This window comes from Arvicola amphibius, chromosome 7 (assembly GCF_903992535.2).
Source record: "Arvicola amphibius chromosome 7, mArvAmp1.2, whole genome shotgun sequence".
In the NCBI taxonomy this organism is placed as follows: domain Eukaryota; kingdom Metazoa; phylum Chordata; class Mammalia; order Rodentia; family Cricetidae; genus Arvicola; species Arvicola amphibius.
Genome location: NC_052053.1, coordinates 71,658,421 through 71,682,852, shown reverse-complemented (window position 1 = coordinate 71,682,852; position 24,432 = coordinate 71,658,421). Strand labels below are relative to the sequence as shown.

Genomic DNA, 24,432 nt, shown 5'->3' with positions numbered 1-24,432 from the left:
AGGGCAGCTAAGGTGCGGAGGGTGGAGGGTGGGGGCATAGGGGCTCATGGGACTTGGGAGCAGCCGCTACCTGCCCTAGTCTCTGCCCCCTTTGAAGGGGTTCTACTGCCTACCTGCCCTAGTTTTGGCCCCCCCTTGAAGGGGTCCTATTGTTGAGCACCTGCATTCATTCACGCGTTCACTCTGTCATCCAACAGTTGATCCTAACTGAGCGTGCCCACGGTCCTGGCCCTGGGCTTGGCACCTGCCACCTAGCTTGTCCCTTGATGGCCTCTGCTTCCCAGGGAGGGCAAGCTGGGGGGTTGTCTGGGAGCCAGAGCCGTGGTCTCTGGCTCCATAGAGGGCATTCAGAGGGCATGGGGTGGGCCTGGTTTGCCTGCCCTGCTTTCACGCAGACCTGCCCACCCCCAGGGCTTTGCCCCCCTCTCTGCCTCCCTACCCATTCATGACTGAGTATGGTCTACTTCTCTACCTCCCTCTCCATTCATGGCTGAGTATGGTTTACTTCTCTACCTCCCTCCCCATTCATGGCTGAGTATGGTTTACTGGCCCCCGCAGCTTAGGGCTGAGGCAAACGCACAAGGAACAGCTGTGATGTGCCACCGGTCCTGGCCACACAGGTCTCCCTCTCTCCGACTAGAGTTTGATGGGGGTCTGAGGCTTTTGGGCCCTTCCCACAGTTTGTTCCTCCCCCTGGGACTCAGTCCAGCCTTTTTGTCCTCAGCTATTGGCTGGGGACTGTGTCCCAATGCCAGGAGCCTTCAGAGAGCATGTGCAGGCCCCGCCTCTGCCTGGCTGCCCACCTGCTCTTTACCTGCTGGCTCGCCCCTGCTTCTACAGCGCCTGGGTTCATCACCCACTTGGCATTCTGCTTGCATAGCCTTCCCCCATGATGTTTCCCTAACACCAACCTGTGCCTCAGTCCCTGGGCTCATCCTACTCCACCTTCTCCCTCGGGTCTTAGCCACTCTAACCTCCGCTTTACAGTCTGGCTTCCCTTGCTAAGACCACATCTGTGGCTAACCCCGTCTACCTGCTGCCCTTAGCCTTGCCACCAGGTCCCCAATCCCATTGTGCCCCCCAACTCAGTGTTACCTCAGTTGCCAGCAGCCTCCTGGTGCCTGCTGGACAATCCCTGCCTGGTTCTTCATCTCCGGTGGGACTGATTTCCAGGGTCTGAGTGATCAGGGGCTTAAACCAGGTTTATGACTCGGTCCGCTGACCCTGGAGACCCATCGTCGTCGTCGTCGTCGTTCCCTGGTGGGTGTTGCCCACATATATCATGACTGTGTCCCTGAGAGTCCATGGCTCCACCCCCTTGCTGACCTGGTGTTTTGGGGGCTACTATTCAGGCCTGTCGCGGCTTCCTGTGCCATTTCCTGTTGTGCTCAGGTTCTACGAGCCGCCCATCTCCACAGAAGAGCAGGTGAGGCCGCTGCGTGTCTTCATGCGTGTGAGTACAGGTGGCTTTTCTGTTTTTCAGGTTGTTCACTTTATAGAAATTCTAATTTTTTGCCTTTCCCCAAAGCTGGCATTGCCCACCGGCCATGCTGGCTGAAGAGCAAAGGATGGAGGACCCCAGGACGCCCAGTGCGAGGACCCCACGATGATGCCCAGCGCGAGGACCCCACGTCGCCCAGCGCTAGGACCTCAGGACGCCCAGCGCGAGGACCGAGGACGCCCAGCGCGAGGATCCCACGACGCTCAGCAGGAGGACCCATGCCCTCACGACAAGCTACTCTCCTGGATCAGGGTGAGTCTTTTGCGCCGACAAACACAACATCGTTAGAATTCACTGACATCACTTCTTCACTCAAAGAGTACATTTAATCTATGGAGCGGGCACCTTAACCAAGCTTCTCACACTAACCTTGATGCCTGGATGCCTGGACTCTTCCTGGAGCCGAGACTGTCGCCACGAGCTAGCACATCTGGGAGTCCATCCTGGCCACTGTCTAGCAGGGACCAGAGACGGTAAGTGGGGGCAGGCTACCAGTTGTCTATGCTCCTGGGAATGGACGGGAAGACACACAGTAGGCACACAAAACAACCGACCATGTTCGCCGTAGGAATCCTTAAGCCTTTGGCTTTTTCCTACCAACACCTATAGCCTTTGTCCCACTCAGATATGTGGACACAGGTGGTTATCCAACTTGGGTGGCAGACATCTCCTGCCCTCCCCCCAGCCATGGCAACGCTGTTTCCTGGGAGTATTGCTACCTTGTGCACAAGGGGCTTTGACAATGTCTTCTAATGAAATGGTGGTTTTAAAGAGATTTTCTTTCTTTTCCTCGTCCCCAATACTGCAGTAAAACAAATGTTTTTGTTTCTTTAAACAAAATCAGTAATGGTGGAGAAGATTCAGAAGGCTTCATCATTTTTTTTTTCTTTGTGGCTCTCTTACTCAAGACAATAGTAGAATGTTGAAGGCTTGTGTGGTGGGGAGGGTAGGACCATACTTTACACAAAGGGCTGTGGGTTCAGGTGAAGAGTGGCTCAGAGAGGAGTGTCCTGCTTTGTCTCACTTGGGGCAGCAGGAGACATTGGGAACATTGACTGGGTCCAGGTCTGATCTTGACCTGTTACTATCTTCTTGAAGCCTTGAACAAACACCTTGTCTCTGCCTCAAGACTGCTCCCCAAATATCAGCCTGCTTGTGAGCCTTGCCTTCCCCTTGGTATCTCTGCTTTTGAATGCAGCTCCCATGATATTCTCTCATTAAACGAGATTCATAGCTGGCTTCTTTACACTTCTGCCTTTATCCCCCCTGAAGTGGAAACAGAATGGGATCTTATTAAATAAAAGCTGGCAGTTTGCGAGGGGACCCAGCACCCAGGCCTGGCCTTTGCCTGACTGTCTTCCCTCTCCGGAGAGCCCAGCAGGCTGTAGAGAGGAGGGAGTGTGTGCCTAGGGCACTAGGAAGGCTCTGTCTTGTGACATTTACTCCGTAGCTGGCATTTACTGAGCGACCTGCAAACATGGTGACGTGGCTAGCGAGGAGGGCTGGAAGGCGAGCTTTGCTGGCTCCCAGGGGCATCAAATCGTGAGCTTAGACAAAGCCAATGGGTAGCTAGTCTGAGCTGAGCCAAGGGCTTGAGGCTCTAGGCTTATTCATTAGAGACAGCCCAGAACTTCTAAGGTAGACGAAGCCAAGCTAGGTTAAGGTGACACCAAACAGACCCAATCACGAGACCACTATGCCCCTTATCCCAGAAGACTCCCAGATTCTGCAACTAGCCTTACCTACCCTCCCAGAAGTCTGGAATAAGTTATTTAATCAAGACTAGGTTTTATATGAAGGTACATTGTGATTGCCTGATATTTCAGACTGTGGAAACAAAGTCTCAGGCAGCTACAGCTTTTAGGGATTTTGTGTGTCATTAGGTTAAAAAAAAGTAAAAGCATATACCAGGTTCTCAATTAATATAATCCACCAGCCTCCCAGAATAGACTCGTAGGAAGTGCTGAAATGTTGGTACTATGAGAATCAAAAGAAAAGGTGTTTATCAGGAAAAGTCTTTTTTGATGCTTTGGGCAATTCCTGAGCAGCAAGGAGTGGAAATGAGGCCTTAGTTGCCAAGAGTGGACCTTGTCATCTGGTGGAAAGATGGGAGGTGGTCTCTGGTCAGTCGTCATGGTAATAGGCAGTTAGCTCCCTGGAGCCCTCATTTAGTACTCCACATGGACAGAATGTGGGAAAAGATGCTGGTTTCTTGTGGGAGTGCCTCTCCATCTACCCCTGGGATGGGCAGGAAAGGGATGCTGGAGTTGTGCTGATTACTTGTGGAGGGACCGCCCTTGCCTCTGCATTCCCACCTGCAAGCTGCTCCTTGGAGCTGTAGTTTTCAGGGCTCCTGATACGTGCGGTTCAAAGCCCAAATGCATTCGCAAGTACATTTCTCTAGATTATGTCAAAACCTGGCAAGACTCAAGAGCAACAGGACACATATGTTTCTTATTCACTCATTTACATGAAGTAGCTTAAATGTGTTCTTTTTTATGAGCAATCTGACTTCTTAGAAAGAATGAAGAAACAACAATAACAAAAACAGCAAACCAAGCCAATCTACCCATCTTTTAATAAGCTGGTTAATGAAGAGGAAGACAGTGTCACACAAAGGGAGTGCGGAGGGAGACAAATTAAGGTCCTTAAGGGTAAATGGCAGTAGACAGTGAAGGACAATGAAGGAGCCAAGCTGGAAAAGCTGGGGTGGGGGGCGGCTCTCCTGGGAGCGGTTTCTTCTCAAGAGACTGGAATTTCACAGGCTGTGAATGAGTTTCAAGAGCCAACCCCTCCTCTTCTTCTTGGAGCCCCATCCCTCTCAGACAAAAGAAGAAGGAAGTAGGGCTTGGGCCCCCATCCCTGGTTAGAGAAGTTGGAAAATTCTAGGAGAACCGGGTCTTTCTGAGTGGGACCACTTTAAGCACAGGATCTCGGAAAGGGAGAGAAACACTGGGTGGGTGTTGCTTGAATAAACCCTGGCCACTCACGGACACCTCAGGCTTAGAGGCTTCTGAGGAGAGCGGGCATTGTGTTGCTGGACATGGTTGCCACTGTGACAGAAAAATCAGTCAGGTGGGAGTTAGGGATACCTTGTGGGAGGCCTATGAGGAGCCTCTGATGGTGTTTTCTACTGGGTACCTAGAAACACAGCAACGGGGCTACAGAGTAGAAAAGCATTAGAGGTGGGGTCCCGGGTTTCCATCTTTGATGTGGAATGTCTAGTGTTTTCTGGGAACCTCTGGCCCTGAGTCCAGTGTTTAGGGCCTGCCTCGGAAGTCTGGTCACTTTAGCCAAGCTTTTCAGGGGCATTGTCCACATTTGCTTTCTCAGCTCCCTTCGTCCCTAAGTCCAGTGTGTTTGTGTGTGTGTGTAGGGCAGGTGTCAGGTGATGGAGGCCAGTGGCCCCCCCCCACAACTCAAGCAGGATGTGTGTGGGAGAGGAATTAATTAAGGCAAGAACAGGGGTGGAGGGTCCAGTTCTTGACTTTCTTAATTGCTCTCTAGTTTCTTTGAGCTTAAGAGAAAATTGCAGCCGGTGAGGTCTTCCCTCCCCTAGCCTGGGAGTGGGGCCGGAGCCTGGCTCCCCACCACCTTGAGTTGGCCTTCTCTTTTCTCAGTGAATAGGGTCTTTGGCTTGGGCTTAAGGAGGAGACTCTTAGCCTGGGAGCTCCCAGGCCGCTGCAGCTGGAAACAAAAGCTCAGGCAGAAAGGAATGTGGGGGAGCCCTGTCGAGCACAGCCACCTGGGGATAATTGGGAGAGCTAACTCCAATGAGTTTCCCAGGTCCTGTGAATGCCTCCTGTCAATGGAAGGTGCCCTTTTTTCAGATGAAAAGAAGAAAACCTCAATTACCTACCCGACATGGAGTGTGTGTGTGTTCTCCGGGGGCCTCTGTGCCCTCCCGTCTCTCTGTCTCTCTCTGTCTCTCTCTCTGTCTGTCTGTCTGTCTCTCTCTCCCCCCCCCCCCCCCCGTGTGTGTGTGTGCTTGCGTGTGCGTTGGACCCCTGCAACAGAGCCAGCCACCCACTCTCTGACCTTGGGGACCCTTGAGCTTGCCCATCCCAGGGCTAGGTTTGTATAAGTTTTTTGGAAGAGAAGGATAAGATAAGTACAGGCAAGAATTTGATCACACTGGGCCCAATGCCCGAAAGATGCTTTAGAGACAGAATGGGGCCAAAGGATAGAACTTCAGAATGGAAAGTTGGGGAAAGAGGACAGTAGAAGGGCCAAAGACTGAGCACATGTCTTCGCCGTCCCCTAGGGACCACAGCTGTGTGGCTTTTTTGTCTTCCAGCACGGTCTCTGGGTTGTTCTGTACGTGTGTAGACAGCCATCCCTCCAGGGTTAGGAAACTGGGGTAGGGATCTAAAATTGAGTTGGGGTATTTTAGTGGGTGTGTATGGTTAGGGACAAGGAGAGGAAGAAGACAGATCAACCTCCCCTGCCAGGGGGTTTGTCCCACTACTGCCCTAGATTAGCTCAAGGCAAAAGTCCCACCTAGGAGGAGTCTTGGTTCTCAGTCATGGCTAGTGTCTTTGTGACTAATGGCTTCTGAACCTCAGTTTCTCTGTCTGTAAAATGAGACCAGAGCCCAAGTGTACCCAGTATGTAATAAGTAGGTATGTAGGCAGCAGACAGGCACAGGGACTGTCTGACCAGAAAAGGGAATGCAGAGGGCCATGCTGGCCACTTTGGGTCTCTCTTAGCTTCTTGGTAGACCAGCCCCTGCTCCTTAGGAATTGCCAAGACAGTCAAAGGACAGAGCTCAGAATGGATGTCTGGATCCAGCCCCTTTTCAACCCTGCCTATCGATGTGGCTGACTTCAGCCTTCAGGGTCATCGCTTCTCCATCCTTAAGACGGGGAGTGCAGGCCTGTAGTCATCTGAGGCCTTTGGAATTAAGCACCCATGTGCTGGGTCTTCGGCACACTAGGGTCCTTGGTGGCCTCAGGTCTGTTGCCCCCTGCTTCAGAGATGAAGGGGCTAGAGATTTCAGAGGGTCTAGTCTCACTCTGCCTGGCTACAGCCCTGGGTGCAGGACTGTTGACTGTGTGTTCCTGAGTGACCAGTGTCCTCAGAGGGTCTCAGACCTTAGCTAGTTCCTCACTGACAGCTTTTGGAGACTGGAGGTCATTTCTTGAACTGGTGGGAAAGTCCCTAGGGCTGCCACACAGACTGTAGTGAAGGGCTTATTTGCTGCAGGGAATTATTCAAACGAACATGCCATGGGCCAGGCTGGGAAACCCTTTTTCCCCCTGGCCAGACAGCATCACTTGTGTAGTGAGATTAAACCCATGGCTTCTCTGCCAGGAGGGTGTGCCCCAGGGCGCTGTCCAAAGTGGTTCATTATGCATCTTTTGGTCAAGAGGCACTTGGCATCACCCCTGTTGGCATCCTGGCCCACTCAGGGAAGAACTTCTTGCAGAAGCCACCGAGTTAGCAAATTGTGGAAAAGCGAGTGGTACCCACCCACTGCTACCCCCTGGTGTCCTCGTCTCTGTCTCTGGGCGTCTGGGCCTCAGCGTGGTAATCCACAGCTCACAGACCTCTGGCAGTCTGCACCCCTTATTACCATGGTGGACTGCAGCTTTTGTTTTGTGACCTTGGTTGCTACAATACCTGTGAGCTGAAATAAGGAATCAAAAAATTGCCAGCTTCAATTAGACTGGCAGACTGTGTTCCCAAGGCTGCTTCAGCCTTTCTATCCATTAAGGGTAAACATGTACCAAATAGGTCCTAATTCTCTCTAATTGCCCACTCCTGAAGCAAAGAGGTGAAATTCCAGGAAGAGGCATATATAAACATCCTCTGTAACCCGACCAAAGAAAATTAGAGGGCTGATGAGGGCCCGGTGCAGTGAAGGGGACATGGTTTCAAAAGATGTCCCAATTACCTCTCCCATTTTCATAAATGGGCCCGTAATGTCCAGGGCCTGGGTCTCAACAAAGGTACAGGAAATGAGCTCCGCAAAGAGCTTACATTTGTCAGGGGGACTTGTAAGAGGGTAGTATTTTTCCAACAGGTAGGGAGCAGGGAAGGCCGATCATTTGTGTAACTGCAGACTCTATTTCTTGAAGTCAATATTTTAGTAAAAATAGTCCTTTGACGTTTTTCTCTGTTTGAAACATCAGTAAGATATTTGTACCAAAGGCAAGCTAGATCAATTAGGTCCTGTGTGCCTCTGGAAGAAAGAAACTTTTCAGAAAAAAAAAAAAAAGGAAAAACCTCAAGATGCAGAACTAGCATGTTCTAATCCTGTTAAGCTGTGGGGGCTACACTTAGTGTGCCCACCACCACTTTCTACGTGTGTCATGAGCTCAGCGCTTGCGCTTAAGACGTTTTCCATCAAATACGTGAGACAATAGCTCCTGCGGACTCTGTTAGCTCTTATTTTTCCCTTTGGCTCCAGACAGTGACTCATCTCTGCAGCTTTTCTGACATTTGTTAAGATTCCAGCCCCGCACTACGTTATTAATACATCACGGCGGACCTGGAGCTGGTACACGCAGCTTTTAAACCAAGGCACGACTTTGCCAGGATTACGTGCTAGCATAGCAGCCTGGGGTCTGCATGCTGAGTTCATTAAGGACAGTCAGGCGCGCCGAGGGTCCACAGGGGCCTGGAGGAGAGGCAAGAAAAAACCCAGATGCCCTGGGCTGCTTCTGATTACTCCACTGCCATTAAAGACAAAACAGGCTGAAACAGAGGTAGCAGGGCAAAGGCCCCAGTTCATGTTCCTGCAAGGAAATAGCAGCAGCATCTTTGGTCTTGCTGTGTGTTCTTGGTCTGGAGTCTCATTGTCACCTAGGGACCATGGGTATGAGTGACCACCCCAGCCGTGCAGGGCTCATGGGAAGAGGGGTATTCAGTGGTTGGATGGACAGATAATCCCAAGGTCACCCAGATCTTCTGTCTGCCTTGTGAATTCTTCTTTTTAAGTCACAGAATCAAGCAGTTATGGGGAGGTTATGTTTGGGAAGCACAAGTCAGAGAAGCAACCGGTTTGCAGGAGGCTTTGAGATACAAGGTGTGTCCCTGCACACAGGGTTTGGGGTGCTTCAGCCCTGTTTGTTTGGGAATGGAGGGTAAGAGTAGGGGAGCCTGTCTATGAAGGCTGAAGTAAGGATAGGGTAGGGAGAGACAGGGCTTCCTCCTTTCTAAATCTCTTGGAGGACTAGCAGGGCAGGTACCTGGCAGCCTGCACTAGCTGTTTCCCAGGTCCTGTGGCCTGTGACATCCCAGAGCTTCTGCCATGCTCAGTCACCTCATGGTCATTTTAACTCCCAGGAGCCTCCAGCCTCACCCACTCATCCTCTGTGGCACTTGCTTCCTTCCATGTGTCCCCAAAGGGGCTTGGAAGAGTCGTTTGCCCTCCTGCTCCCATCCTGACCCCCCACTTCAGCTTCCTGAACCCCACTTTAGCCACACAGGCCCCCTTTTGTCTATCTTACCTTTACCAGAATCTAGTAACACATTTTAAAAATTAACTCATTTAAAACATATTTTATTTAACAAATTATTTTTTTTCCCTTTAAACGGTTTTGAGTTTGTAGACAATCAAGGCCCTGATTATGGAGGGTGGGATGTAGCTCCAGCATTTAAGAAGCTCTAGGGTTCAGTCCCCAGCACAGCATAGAGTCATGTATGATGGCACATGTCTGTAATCTCAGCACTTAGAAGGTAGAGGCAGGAGGGTCAGAAACCCAAGGTCATTTTTTTTAATAGCAAATTTGAGATTGGACTGGGCTATGCGAGAGACTATCTTAAAAATAAAATTAAAATTAAAAATACAGAGGAAAAATATGCACAGTCTTCATCCCCGTTTCGTTAACTTCTTGTGTTCACGCTGCACATTTGTTACCCGCTTCGTGGTAGTACTGACACACGAGTAGTAGACAAAGTCCCCGTCCTGAGGCTGTCTTACGGCGTACTTCCTATGGGCTTTGTTAGTTGTCTCTGTGTATCTCGCACTTTTATCTTGAGTCTGATCCTGGCCTTGTAAAGACATGGCACGCTGGTGTTCCACAGGGTTTGCTGCATTCCTATGGCATGGTTAGTGTGGAGGTTGGCTGCCCAGTTACCATAGAGGTCACCAGGGTCCTCTATTCAGCTTGGCCCATACTGAGTCTTGCTGGCCCGCTGACTTGTCCCAGGGCACAACCTGTGCCCTACCTTTAGGGTGTTTTCAGTGTTCTCCCTGCTGGGGAGGACTGGGCTACTGCACTTAGGTATCAGTTTGCGTCTCTTAGATACAGTGGCCATAAAGCTTTGCTTTCCAAATAGCAGCCCAGAGCCCACCAAGCAGTCTAGTACCAGGGCTTGTCCCCCATCTGTGGTTGGGCAATTGGTAAGAGAATAAGCATGGAGTGAGTGGGTTGTACAGAGATGCTTGCTTCCTTGGACTTCAAATTTGTAGAAGCCGAGAGAGTCCCTGCCTTAAGCTATCCTTGCGTCCAGCATAGGTGTCACCCTCTGCCACCCTCTTTCTCGTACTTCCTGACCTGGGTGAGGTTCTATCCCATGACTGCAAGCTTTCTGATTCTAGCCAAAGTCATCACCCAGAATTCTGCGTGGGACCCTGGACACACGGACACGGATACATGCCCCCAGGACCCTCCGGCTGTAAATCGTAAGTTGCTAGATTAGAGCGAGCATACTTGGGGCTGTTGGGGTGGGGGTTCTGCCCAAAGTACCCTGTCAGGCAAGCTGCAGCCTGTGCAGATGGAGGTGGGGGAGGGGGTTGCTCAGTGAGCCAAGTGGAGGGCTGACCTGGTGCTTGTGTTGTAAGATGGGAGCCTCCATCCGCCTTGTGTTCTGTCTGTCTCAAAAGAATTCTATAGGCAGCTTCGAGTGTGGGACCCCAAAAGAATTTCTTCTTTTTTACTCTTCCAAATGAATGGGCCTTTCACTGTGGCATCTCCCTCTGGCTCTTGTACTGACTAGGATGGAAGCGCCCTTGTGAGCTGGGGCCTTCAAAGGGCTGAGGAGAAAATGCAGACCGAGGGACCAGCTTCTCAAATAGGCTTCAAGCCTCCATGACCTGAGCTCACCCCCTGGAAATGTCTGGAAAACATAATGGGCAGGTTTTCTGCCTTCAAAGTTTCCACCTAAACCTCTTCAAGTTCTTTATTGTTTGGGACTGAGACACTTGGGGATGGTAATGGGGACTTTCTTTTGTATCCGTCTTGAAAGGCCAAAATATTTTTATATTGCTGTAGACAAAACCACCTATTTACAAATGAACTCTGTTCTGTCGTTTCCCACCGGGAAGACTGTACCGTGTTTGTGTCTCTTATGTATTCTGGGGTCTTGAAACAGGTTTCTCATGGGGATGGTCATTCACTGGGGCCCAGAGGGGTGAAGGGGAAGTGTCTACCCTGCCAAGAGGGTTTGGGAAAGGGGGGCCCTAGTCTCGAATCTGCTGCTTGTATGTCTAGGGGTAAGCCCTGGGAGAATCTGGTGCTAAAAGAACATATGCTGTGTTTGCTCCACATCTGCCATTTGTGTTTGTTTCTGGGCTACGGGTTTGCATACTCTGGTGGTTAACTTGGTAAGAGGAAGTAGGAAGGGCCAAGAGGGTGTGAATGCTCTGGGTGTCGTGTCTGGAGGCTGTCTCCCTGGTGCGTGCTACATCACATAACACACATTTAGACGGGTGGAGAATCAAGCATGAAAGAATAGAGAAACAAATAGGCATAGAAATGAAATAAGCAAGTCAGGATGGGCGCACACAGCCGTTGTTCAGTCTCTTTGGTCCTAAGCAATCAATATATGAACTAATAAAATGCCAAGCCGATATGTATATAGGACCCCATACAAGCGGGTATTGGATCAGTATGGACCTAAGACATTTTTAATTAAAGAAGGAATCTTAAATAAAAGAAGGAAGGAGATATGGAACTGTCTAAACCTACACTGAGGTTCCAAGGCCCCTTAATATGAACAGTTAGATGATGATGGGATCCAAGAGAGAAAGAGGCAGGAAAGAAAGAAAACAAACAGAAAAGGATAAACAACAACAACAAAGCCAGGGGATGTGGGACTGTGCATGGAGAACCCAGCTGGGTTAGTATTAGGGTGCTGCTTAGTTAATCTCATCCAGGCACCCTGACCCCACGGGGATAAGGAACAGCAAGGGAGGAAGCCAGGACACATAGAAAATGGTAACAAGACAGAGGGGTAGTATAGAAAGAAAAAGAAAAAAAAAGAAACAATCCATTAGGCAGATAGATGAGTAGCTTTATGAAAGAGTTAAGCTAGGATTCAAATTCTAAACACTTAATTTTACTAGCAGAGACTTAAATACTAAAAGGAAAGAAAGCAGGGAGGTAGGGTGGTAGATGTGAATGCATGAACGAAGGAAGGAGGCGGGAAGCTGTGCGGGTCACAGAAGGACGTTTTTTAGGTGGCTCTTGTCCAGCAGCTTATGTAGCTGGGAAAGACAATGCAGAGCAAGGCAAAGAAAGAAATGTAAATTCTATCTCAAGAAAAAAAGGTAACAATGTGCCCCCAGATAGGTAGATGAATACAGATAGAAGACAGAGCCTTGCTCGGGATGGGATGAAAGGCTGGGCCAGCAGACTGGTTAATTCCCATCTGTGTTTCTGCAATGGACAATGACCCACCCAGCCAGGAGACCTTTCAGGCAACAATATGTCAGGGAGGGCTTCAATGGGGCTGTGGAGGGGAGGCCCATTAATAGCAGATTATGATGTATCCAATTAGGCGCACCTGCCCTCTGGAAGTGTAGAAACCAGTATTGAAATAGAAAGAAAGACCAAATGGATGGCTGAGTGCACGAATGAATGAATGAGAAAAAAGATTGGCATTCACTCTAAGGGGGAGGGTGCTGCAGAGCCCAAGGGTCATCTGATCTCCCGGAGGATAAAAGGGCGAACGAGTGGAGAAAGTAACAATAAGATGGGGAGAAATGAAAAGACGCGCAGAAGATAATAAGTGGGACAATTATGTCTAGGAGAGAGGGCTTGTTTAACACAAGTCATCCATATTAATTCAAAATTGAGGCCCTGGGCCGGGGTGCAGGCTCAGGGATGGAGCTGTTGCCTAGCATGTGCCAAGCTCTGGGTTCCATCTCAGCCGGGAAAAACAAACACAAAGAACAAAATTATGGCCCCAATGCTGTAAATGATGACAGTGATGGTGACAATGATGATGGAGGGGAACAAAGAGGTGGATAAAGATGTCGAAAAAAATTTAGGTGGACGAACACATAGGAGAAAAAGCAGTTGTTAGCTAAGTATCTAAATACAAATACAATGAATACATACTATCTGTTGAGTGTGTTAAATAATAGGAGTGGAGACTTACCCATTAAAAAAAAACAAATATTGAAAAGAAACAAGTTGAGGAGTGACCGTGAAAAAACCGAGCGAGAAATGATGCTGCACTCAAACTGTGTAATAGCTAAGACTGTGCAAAGGAATATAGAAAAGAGACAGGACAGACAGACACAATGAAAAGGTTGAGGGCATAAATGAATATACATGGAGACATGTGCCTGAGAGGGCCATACAGGGTTGAGAGGGAGAGAGAGGCAGCAAGAATTATGATTAATTCAAAACTGGGCTCTCGAGATAACTAAATGTCCCCCGAACCAAAGCGTCAGCACAAGGAATTAAAGAACAAAAGAGCTGCAGGCAGACCCATGTGGAGAAGGCTTGGGACCCTCAGATCACGCTTAATCTAAATCTGTGCACCTGAGGTCCATAAATAAAAGAATAAATATTGAAATAAAAGAGTGACAGAAAGAATGAATGGGTGCACGAATGACTGAATTAGAAATGGAAATGGCTAGAGCAGCCAGGAAGGAGCTGCCCATGGGAGTTTTGCTCATCTTATTCTGGGCACCTGAGGTCCCTTAGTAAAAAGATGCAAAGGAGAAGGGGAGAAGGGAAAAGGGGCAATGAGAGAAAATGAAAGAGGAGGAAATGAGAAACGAGTAAGAGAGGAAGCAATATGGGGTGCCTCATAAGAGAAAGATCCGTGAGGATTAGTGGTGAGGGTCTCATTAATCCTAAAGATCGATGAGGTAATCCAGTCCCAGGTTCTTACGGGGAGAGAGAATGGAGAGAATTTTTTAAAAAGACGCAAAAAGGAGAGAAAGATAATAAAACAAGCAACATGATAAATGGGTAATTAAGAGAGGCTGTCGGAACAGAAACAGTAATGAGTTCCCATGCATAGTCCTTAAACAGATAAATACATTACACCTTTCAAAGGACATGTGAAAAATCGAAGACCACTATGGCCCCCAAACAAGGAAGCACCTTCCATTGTAATAAAATACATGCAGTGGAGGGCCATAAATAACAGTAAATACTTAAATGTAAAAGGTGGCCAGACACAGGGAAGAAGATTGCAAGCACAGATACACGAGGGAGGCAATGTTTGTTCTGCACATGGGATTTTGAATAATACAATTATGTTCACAGGAAATTAATAGGTGAAAAAAATCTCAAACTAAGATACAAGAAGGACAAGGACAGGAAGAGAGACATGGGAGACAGGGCAGAGACTCAGGATGGGATGGGCATTCCTTGTTCCATTCTGCACACCCGGGCTGATAAAAATGAGACCATCAGGAACAGTAAAAGAGAGCAGAAAGCTGCGGTGGGGGGGGGGGGGGGGGAATAGGAAAGGAATGAAAACAACTTGGAAAAAAAGGAAGAGGGATTTGCAAAGAGAGGACTTCGGAGAGCTGACGATTATGGTTCATTTAAAGCTGTGCCATGGGTGTCCCCAAAGGAATAAAATCTTAACGAAGGTTTTTGTGAATGAGGAGAAGAAGACAAAATATAGAAGGAAAAGAAGGAGAGGGGAAAGGCAAGGAGAAGGAGGAGGTAGCGCATGCTGGGCACTGATTGAGATTGGTAATGGGTAGCTATTGGTCAACCACCCACCACTTCCACACAACCTAACTGTCTGGGAGCAGCTCACTGAGGAAGGCTTGGACCGCCATTGCCATTTCCCGGTTGTGTGGGCCATTTCATTGTCTGTCATCTCCTCAGCCTGAAGATACATTGTTGCACAGTGCCCTATCCGTAGATACAGATAGGTGGGAAGGGTTTAGGCCCCGCCCGGCAGATGGTTGAATGTGAAACCCAGTGGGTATCTTGACCCCTCCCTGGGCAAGGATTTCTTGTGAGCCTTCTATGAGGGGGCTTTGCCAACCGAGGGGCAGAAGGAGAGCAGGGGGCAGGAGGCCTTGCCTGTTGCATACCATCTTGCGTGTGAGTCACATCCAGGGTCTGGTGCAGAGTAATGAGGGGGACCTACCTGGAAGGCCTGAACTCCAAGAAGCACTAGCGTGCTCTGAGATGTACCCAGGGGTCGCTAGTCCATCTCAGCTCAGGGTTCTTGGCGGGTGCTTCATCCTGGGCTTTCAGACATGATCTTGGGTCCCATCTCCTAGACATGCCACCCCTGGAGCCCGTTTCAAGGCCTGTCTTCTAGGATGTTGAAAGATATGTTCTGTAACCAGCAAAGAGCGCCTTCCTTGTACTGTGTGTTGAAACTCTTCTCGCTTGCCCCCATGGGCTGCGTAGGGGAGACTTGGAGAGTTGTTTCTTCTGGTGTCCCCCTGGGACTCTCGGCTTCTGTTCATTTTTCTTTCTCTGTTATTGACCAGATTTGCACAGTTGTGTGTTGTGTGCTTGTGTCTTTCAATTAAAACGAATCATAACCCCCATTTGGCTTCTTAATTCCTACTGGGGACATGAAAAAAATGATTCTTACCAAGTGCCCAGGCAGGAGAGGAATAGCTTGGCGGGATCCAGGGAGCATGTGCAGACCTGGGAACAGGGTAGACAGATGGGCTATGGCAAGTGGGATCTGGTAAGAGCCATGTGCAGGCCCAACCGAAAGAGGGCATGGCAGGTGGGGTGGGCAGGGCTGCTGCTACACCCGAGCTGTTGGAGGTCAGAGAGGCCAAAAAGGAAGAGGGTCCCCAGGATGAAGAGTTCCCCTCGAGTCTCTGGATTGCAGGCAGTGTGTGCTGGAGGGAGCCAACTGAAGAAGGAAGATGGGCGCTCCCCTGCTTCTAGCTTTTTAGGCCCTGGATAGATGGCAACAGCCTCTGATTGTGGAAGACAGGGACTACACATGTCAGAAGCCACCTTCTGTGCCCCCAGCACCACGTGTCTGGGCCACGTGAGCAATGTCACGTGGGCCTGACGTGGAGCTGGGGCCGCAGGGGTCTGCTGGCCTGCTCTTTTAGAATCTGGGGTTCCAGGCTCTGCCACGGCACTTATCATCCCTGGGAACACCTGCTGACCTGGCTCCTGAAGATTGCCCAGAGAAGCCCAAGTGACCCTATGAGATGAGAGGGGTGGGTGGAGATGCTCAGAAAGGAGGCTGGGAGGGCCTTTGCGCGTGACTTCTATGCAGGTGCTAGAGAGTTGGGCAAGGCTGCAAGATGGCAGGCGTGGGGGTTGGGTGAGGAGAAGGGCAAGGCCACATAGAGGTGACAGGCGGGAAGGCAGTGACATGGCAGCATGGCTGGGTCTCTAGGGGGGCTTTGTTTCAACATGGCAGGAGCTTGGAGGGGGCATCCTGGGTTACTTTGGGTCAGTGGGACCCACTGTTGCCTTGGAGGGCATAAAGGCTTGGGTAGGTGACTTTGCTGTGTCACCTTGGGACTAATGAAATGGAAATTCAGCTGTTTTGGAGTCTTTGACTCTTAATTGCAAAGGTCTCTAGTTCTAGGGTTCCGGTTGTCAAAGTAGAGCTCCCCAGGACACAGTACATGGGCACAGGGAGGATGGTCTGCATATGCTCCCAAGTTGTGATTCCAGCACCTCTCCCTGTTCAGGGCTAGCTTAGATATTTCTTTCTTCCAGCATGATAAAACAAGGCAAATTTTGTCTTCTGACTGATACTCATGCGCACTGCACAAAGTTCTTCCCCTGATGATATGGGGACCCACAGCTCTCCTAGGCTCCCCTATGACCTCCAGCCCATCCTTGGGGCAGGTGGGCCAAAGCCCCTGGTGTTTTCTAAGTTGAAGGTGTCAATGTAAAGCTGTGTGACTCAGAGCAGGGGGAAGCACCCCCTCACTCCTCTCTTCATGTGCTTCATCTTTCTGCTTTCCACATTCTTCTCTTAGGAACACTTTTTTCTTTTTAATGAACATCCATTTTTAAAAAACTCTCATCGGCATTTTTCACTTTTTTGTTGTTTCCCATCTGTGACAATGAACATCTTGTTGTCCACATTTTCTTTGCTCCATAGTCTCTCTCACCTCCCTGCTTGGGGGTCCACTGAATGGCTATGACATCATGGTCCATCCATCTGACCATTGCTGGTGCACGGTCATCTCTTTGTTTATGTCACAAATGACATCACAACTAATGGCTTTGCATGACCAGCTTTTCCAGCCTTTTCAGCTACTTCCCTACATCTAGTTCTTGTCATGGCTTCCATCTTTCATGTTGCATCCCTCTTCTTTCTGTTAGACTGTGAGCCCGCTCAGGGCAAGGATCTTCAGGGGCTGACCTCTGTATCTCTTGTAGGATGTATATGAATGTTTGCTCTCTCTCTCTCTCTCTCTCTCTCTCTCTCTCTCTCTCTCTCTGTGTGTGTGTGTGTGTGTGTGTGTGTGTAAGGGCAGATAGGTATGAGTGACAGAGTGATTGAGTGATTGGCAGGCAGATGAGAGGATGGATGAGTGAATTAGTGAATGAATGAGTGAGTGAGTGGGTGAATGAATGGATTCTCTGTGGCTGAGCTTCCTGGATGAAAGGTTAGGGGTGTTTGTATGGCTGTTGATTGGTTTCAGAAGGTCTATAGTATTTTATCATGCCCAATGATGTATTAGTATGTAAGGTGGTGTATTAGTGTTTAAGATATCTGTTAGCTTTTTCTTTGTTAATGCTTTCATGTGTTTTAAAGCTTGTTCTAATTACTAATGAAGGCTGAACATTTTCACCCATGTTTGTTGACATATTGTATCTTAATCTTCTGTGCACTGTTTGTCCAAGTCCAGTGGGTCATGGCTTCTTAAGGAGATCCATCAGGGGTATCCTTATGTTAGGTGAGGGCATCTCTCTCTGGAGGTAATCCTCTTGGGAAGGAACTTTCATAGTCATCTATAGTGTGGTGTGAGGAGGTCCAGGTCAGTTTGATTTTAGAAGTTGCTTACCCTGGGGAAAGGGGACAGTTATATCTTTCAGTGGCAGGGAGGGGACATGTTTAGGCTTGTATCTGGGTGTACCATGGCTTTAGAGCTTAGGACTCTCATCTGTCCTATGTACCTCTTGTGGCTTAGCAGTCCTATATCTTGTCCCACTGAGTGATGGACTGCCTTCCTGCCTATCCTGCTATTCTTCTAGGAGTGCAGACTCTGAAACCAGTTCTTACAGGAATTGGGTTCTTAGTGTTCTGTGCTGTGTCTGCACACATCCCTTAGCTCTGGCCTGCACTTGTGCCTCAATGGCATTTGTGGACTTTCAGGAATGATTGGGAAATTCAGTTCAGGACTGGTGTGAACCACCTCAAGTTTAGTCCTGGGAGCAAGGCCATCCTGTGGTCTCTGCTCTTCTCCTGACCTCCTCACAGGGTAGTTACTGCCATTCGGTTAGAGAGTGTACTCAAAGAGAGCTCATCCCTGCCTTCCAGAACACCCGGGTACCCCTCTACTATAGCACTTAGCATGTCTGCCTGTGTTCAACCCTCTCACCCCATGCTTACCTCAACATAAAGCTTGGGAAGCCAGTGGTGATTTTCAACATGATTTCAATCCATCCACACATTCATCTTGTCATCTATCCACCATATCCATCCATCCATCCATCCATCCATCCATCCATCCATCCATCCATGTATCCATCCATCTAGTCATCCATCTAACATCCATTCATGCATCCATCCATCCATGTATCCATCCATCTAGCATCCATTCCTGTATCTATCCATGTATCCATCCATCTAGCATCCATTCATCTATGCATTGGGCCTCCATCTCTTGACTTGGTGCTTTGGGCCCCTCCCTCTCCTAAAAGCAACCCTCTTATCCCAGGCAAGCTGTGTGGCACCATGGGCTGTAGTCATGAAGCAACCCCCCTGTCATAGCCTCCAACTCCTAGGTCACTGCTCTGAGCACATCCCAGCTGGATTCCATCACCACAGCTTTTTCTCCATGATGCTTCTCACACATCACATATCTCTCCTTTGATCTCGGAGGGTCAGGTTCCCACCATAAGCAGAGCTGCCTCCCCAGGCTTCACCCTGCCTGGTGCATGGTCCCTGTCATGAGCTTTGCCTTCAGTCTTGCAGCTTCTTCCACCAGGTGGCACTGGTTGTAACTCATGTGCACATTCCTTCACTCCTTCATTCATTCTCTTATAGTCAGCAAGCATCTTAAAAAATTAGCTAGTGCTATACTAGAGCTGGCTCACAAGCACTTCCTCCACTACTTCCCTTTGGAAGAAAAAAAAAAGATGGGGGCATTTGTAAGGAAACCATGTTTGTGTGTACAATAAAGCGAGCTCCTTGATTGCATCTCAAACTTTAGGTCTGAGTTCTGTTGCAAGCTTGATTGCTTCCTTCAGCTTTGTTCCTTACAAAACTAGGTTGATTAGTAATCAGCAAACTGTATTCCCTGGGTGCTCAGAAATCATAGCCCATATCCTTAAGAGGCTCAATGGGGAGTGGACATTTGCACTAAGCAGTTGGTCCTGACTGTGAGCAGGCTTTCAAGACGGTGAGACACCCTGATCTTCTGCAGGGATGATCTGAGAGTCGTTCCAGCCACTTTGGAGCTCATCTAATGCTCGGCTCTTTTTAGAACAAATTGCAGGAGGTGATTGCTTGAACAGGTAACAAGGATTGTGCCCTAGGCAGGGGCTCTTTCTGAGCAATCCATTCGCAGACCCAGGTGGGCAAGGCACATGGCCCTTTGCAGGCCCTGGTCTCAGCTCTGTGCATTTGAGTGGGTCCCAGGCTAGGGGGAAACTTTCTCCAGCTTTCTGTAGGGGAGGGGGAAGAGGCACAGGCTGACTTCTGACATGGAAGGAGTAGGGATCATCAAAGCCAGGACCTGGAGCTGGACAAATTGTGCTGTGGCTCTTCTCTGAGAACTTGAGTGCCTTCTGTGGTGGGGACTGTGGCACCTACCTCTCAGGGATGTTGTGAGGATTGGTGTAACTGGACTTTTGACTGTGCCTCTAGAAGGCAGTGTATGTGTCTCTGGGGGTGTGACAGAACACTGGGAACCCTAGCCCCTCGGGGGTGGGAGTGGCCTTGCACTGGTATCGTGGGAAGTAGTTTTTTTTTGTTTTTGTTTTTGTTTTTTGATCAAGGGATAGCTGATAGATTTATGTGCTATTTTCATATAAACTAGGAAGTTTCACAGCATGGGTTAGGGGAGTCTTTAGGTAGTACCTCTGCTCTTGCTCCCCCCTCGGACACATCCACACCTCTTTGAATGGTTGAGGATGCCTTGTAGTTCGCTGACTGAGGACCATGCCTCTGAGTCAGGCCTGTATATGGCACCTAACTTCATCCCTTTCCAAAGTCTGTCCAAAAGTCTGTTACTGGGAGAGTATTCACCATGGTCTGGTAGACCATTGTTCCCTTCCCAATGTGTCCTCTCCTACCAACAGCAGCAGGCCAAACTGCCTGAGACCTGGTGCCTACCACAGTGCCTGGCCAGGGGTAGGGGCTCACCGACCTTCTTCTGTTTTGTCTTTGTAGATAGATAGGCAGTTAACACAACTGTAACCCAACCCAGTGCAGATGTTTATGGTCACATAGAGAGGTTTGTGGTGAATGGATAATGTACTGCTCTTTGTACTGCTCTCTTCTCAACCTGTTAACTAAACCCTGTTGTATTATAGTATGCTTTTGCACAGTGCCCTTGCTAAGTAAAGGAATGTCAGCTTTCTGGCAAGAGTCTGTTTCTTTTAGATTCACCCCAGGTGCCTTGCACTGTATGAGGTTCCCTGCCACTCCGACCCGTAGTCTTCTCTTCTCTCAGGTGTGTGTTACTGGAAAGCCTACCTCACAGGGTTGTTGTGAGGGTCCAGGGCTGAGCCACCAGAACAGTGTGCTGTACATGTTGGCTGTCACCAGGAATGGTGGCCTGATGGGGTTGGCTCAAAATCACAACCTATTACTTGCTTAGTAGTCCCTGAATAAAGAGGCAGTGTGGACCTGAAGCTGAGGTTGTATTTCCAACAGTTGATCCAGTGTGTAGTGGGCTGCGAGTGGCTGGCTGTGTGGTCCAGGCCAAATGCTTGTGTGGTTAGTGCACGTTGGCTTCTACATTCCTCTGTGGTACCCGCCCCTCCCTTTCCATCATAGTGGCTGCTGTTGCTGGTTATGTGCAGGCCAAAGCTGGCTGGGCCACTGTGCTTTGGGGTGCTGTGAGGGGTGGTATCTGCTGGGAGATGCTTTTGTAGGCTTGTGCTTCTGTGTGCGTATATACCCTGGGCCAGTGGCAAGAACCAAAAGCCAACACAGGGGCTTCCAAATAATGGTGTCTTTCTTTTTTCATGCCTTCCTTCATTTTTGCTGTTAGGCCTTTTCTTTGCCAGGAGATGAAGAAATTAGTTTTCCCCATATCCATCCCTGCTTTTGGCCTGGCTCAGGTTTCTTACACACCTCACTGCTGGCCCCAGACTGGTCCTATTCTGTAGATAGGCAGACTGAGAGTCAGGGCCCATATTCACACAGGTGTGAATAACCGTTTCCACACCACCAAGCAAAGCCTCACCTAGTTTCTCAGGCTTGCCCCTTCCTAATCCTGACACACACTCACCATGGCCATCCTGTATCCTGTGTTCCACCCAGGAGTTTCCTGGCAGGGTGAGGCATGAAGGGAGGACTGAGGAGGAGGCACCGCCCCCCACCCTTGGGTCTCCCAGTTCCATGATGGCCTGATCAGCATCAGGCTGGGATTTTGGTTCACTTCCCACCAAGGCCTTTGCACACCACTGAATTCCATTCCCAATCCTCATTTTGGGAGTCTGGGGGAGCAGTATTCTCTTCTCTCCTTCGCTCTTCATCCCACTCCACAGAGGCCTTATCCTCTCTGAGTTTCTCTTTGCTTCTGGCTTTCAGAGCCCTGGTATCTCAGCCCTGGCTGCCAGTATGCCCTTGGTGTTGCCACTGTGTCCTCTGGGTGCAGGACCCCACATTTTCATTGTTCCCTCTGTCCTCCATGCCTTTGCCCCATCATATGCTCTGCCAAGATCCTGATTCTGTCTGCCTCAGGCTGTGTTCAGGGACCTGCGATGTGGCCTTTGCTGTCCATCTTGTGTCTGTGTTCTTGGATCCCATAGTAGGGATAGGTAGGTAGGGCCCTTTGCTCAGGTAATTTTGAGTCTGTGTCTAGGTGCCTGGTCTCAAATGGGCCTTGAGCTCCCTTGCAGAATAGGCTTATAGGTGACCCTATTAGGTAGCTCGTGTCCTTTGAAGGTAACAAAGGGGAAATCAGAGACCTGTCAAACAGGGACCATTTAAATTTTGTCTAAGCTGTACTTGAATTCCAAACTCTGAGTATGTTCCAACTCAATGTCACTCTGCCTCTTGCACTAGTGGCTGCCTGATACTTGCTTCATGATGAAGTAGGGAAGGCTTAAGTGGAAGTGAATGGGCAGATGTAAGGAGGTCTCCTTCATGAAATCTACAGAAGCCCTGAAGATGCTCCTTGTCTAATCAGCCACAGGAGGGTCCCTCCTGGTGGAAACACAGCTTAGGAGATGTTTATTTCCAGACTAAAACTTTTTGTGGGCTAAAATGTCCTAGTTGATGTTTTGACCTCGGTGATTCACAAAAGGATGAGTCTGGCAATTCCCAGATTCTAGAGATGACTTAGTTGTGCCCATGTCTTCTTAAAGGTCCCTCTCTTTGGATGAAAGGAGGCTATTTCATCCCTAAAGCCTTTGCCCCCAGCATTGGTGACAATCAGCATTGACTAGAAAGTTGTTTGTGAAGTTTGGGGGCCAGCTTTGAGCACCTGGCAGATTGGGTGTAGAGGAGATTAGACCCCAGGCCCTGGTTTCTTATTTTCGGCAGAATATATTCCAGGGTACAGAGGTAGGGGTAGGGGTCCAAGGGTCCGGCCCATTTGGGCTTTGGACCTAGGGTTCTTTTTACTGGCAGAACCTTGAACAGGTTACCCAAACTTTTCCAAGCCTCAGTTTCCCCACCTGCACAAAGGGAGTCTTTGGTGATTACTTAGGGAATGGCCAGGAGCCCCATCCTATGTTGGCTCATGAGAATCAAGGTCAGGGCTTCAGTCTACCCTAGCCCCTTGCTGACCATGTGGCCTTGGCTGTTTGCTGAAGCCTAGAAATAACCCGGTGTGGATATCACACTGGGGGATTCAGTGTGATTCTTTATGTGATGAGTGTTTTGTTGCTTGGTATGCAGGGGAGGTGTGCATGTCTGCGACCCCACATTGGCTGGTGTGAAGGTGGCTGTGAACATTGGGTATAGATGTACCCTGGTTTCTGAAACTTAGGGTCCATGGAAAACTAGAGTGGAGGGCTGGAGGGTAGCATCTACCAAGCTCTGGAAAGTCGTAGATGGAGGGAAAGAGTAACTTTTAGAATTTTAAGGTTCAGTAGTTTTTTTGAGGGGACATTGAGGTATAAGTGGGAGACCTCAGGAGAAATATTTAGAAGACCCTCCCAGAGGGCAAGGCTGGAGTCCTTGGAAGACCGCTGAAGTTTAGTAGTTGGTCAGCTGGTTAGACGACTTGGGGTGGGGAGAGAAAGATGAAAAATTCTAGAATGGGTTAGTGAGGGCAGGAGCTGGTGGCTAGGTGTTGCCCCGCCCCCATGGCTGCCCAGAAGTCAGACCTTCTACATAGCTCAGGCTTTCTGAGCACAGAACTGCCTTGTCCCCTCCAGTCCCTTGCCTGCCTGGTGCATGAGAACTCTTGTCAGCCACGGGGATGGGTGGCAGATGGTCTTCATCTGCAGCTGTGTCTCTCTCAGCCTCCACAGCCACGGGGACGCCTTGCACATTTCCTGTGGGACATGCTGGAGCCAAGACTCTGGACCCAGGCCTCCCTTTGAGTAGAGAGACCCACCTACTGACTGATGAACTGCGCTGACCTGGGGTCAGGCATGTGGCCTTGATCCCTGTCCATGGACCCTGAGACTCGGGGGTGGGGGTTGAACTGTTGAGCCTTTACTGTTGAGTCCACATCTATGAGACGGACTCAGATTCCTACCTCACAGGGCTGTTGTGAGGCAGCTGCAATGTGCTTAGAAGCATGGGGCCTGGTGGCTCATGGCACTTTCAATAAATGTCTCTTGTTTTAACTAAAGCAGTGATGGATGTGCTACTAATACAAAGAAGGGTGGGTGCCTTGCTGGGGCTTCCTTTTGCAGTGTAATGGGGCAGAGGACCTGCCTCAGATCCCATAAAGTCACCTTTGTCCTACCAGCATGTACTCAAAAAGTGGATGCACTGGGGTTTGGTGAAGGGCCTGTGCTTGTGGGTTTAGAAGAACTCCTCACGCGCCCACGATGTCAATTTCCTTCTGGAAAGGAAGCCAAGCAGGAGGTGTGGGAGGTCTGGCTTTGGAGCCTGAGGGGCTCACAGCTCCGGTCCTTGGAGCTCCAGAGAGAATGCTGCTCCGGGGCTGAGTTCTGTGCACCCCCTTGCCCTCCACATTCCCCGGGGCCATGCCAGGGCCCTAGCTGAGGAGTCATCACGAACCAGATGGGTTGGTCCAACTGGGACTTGGCCCAACGCGACTTCTACAAACTGTTTCCTGAGTGGGTCTGTGTGCCCAGACATTTCCCTGCCTGGTGTCAGGTATGCTGGTTGAGCTTGGGGAGGTGAGCCCTACCCTTTTGACTTTTGGGTGTGGTGGGGGTGGGGAAGTCAGTCTGCCTGAGCAGTCTGGGACAGAGAGGAGGGAGTTGGGAGCCAGGAGGAGGGGGAATGGAGCT

At 49.6% G+C, this 24,432-nt stretch overlaps 1 protein-coding gene across 1 annotated transcript in view; it reads left to right on the top strand.

Annotated features, from left to right (window-relative positions):
- Positions 1–23,801, top strand: part of LOC119819883 — a 28,151-nt gene extending 4,350 nt beyond the window's left edge. The window contains exons 3-6 of the mRNA XM_042055401.1: positions 1,353–1,426; positions 1,529–1,753; positions 10,050–10,133; positions 23,467–23,801. Coding sequence (XP_041911335.1) covers positions 1,353–1,426; positions 1,529–1,753; positions 10,050–10,133; positions 23,467–23,585 — 502 coding nt within the window. The 3' untranslated portion in view covers positions 23,586–23,801. The remainder of the gene's footprint in view (positions 1–1,352; positions 1,427–1,528; positions 1,754–10,049; positions 10,134–23,466) is intronic.
- Positions 23,802–24,432: the final 631 nt, after the last annotated feature.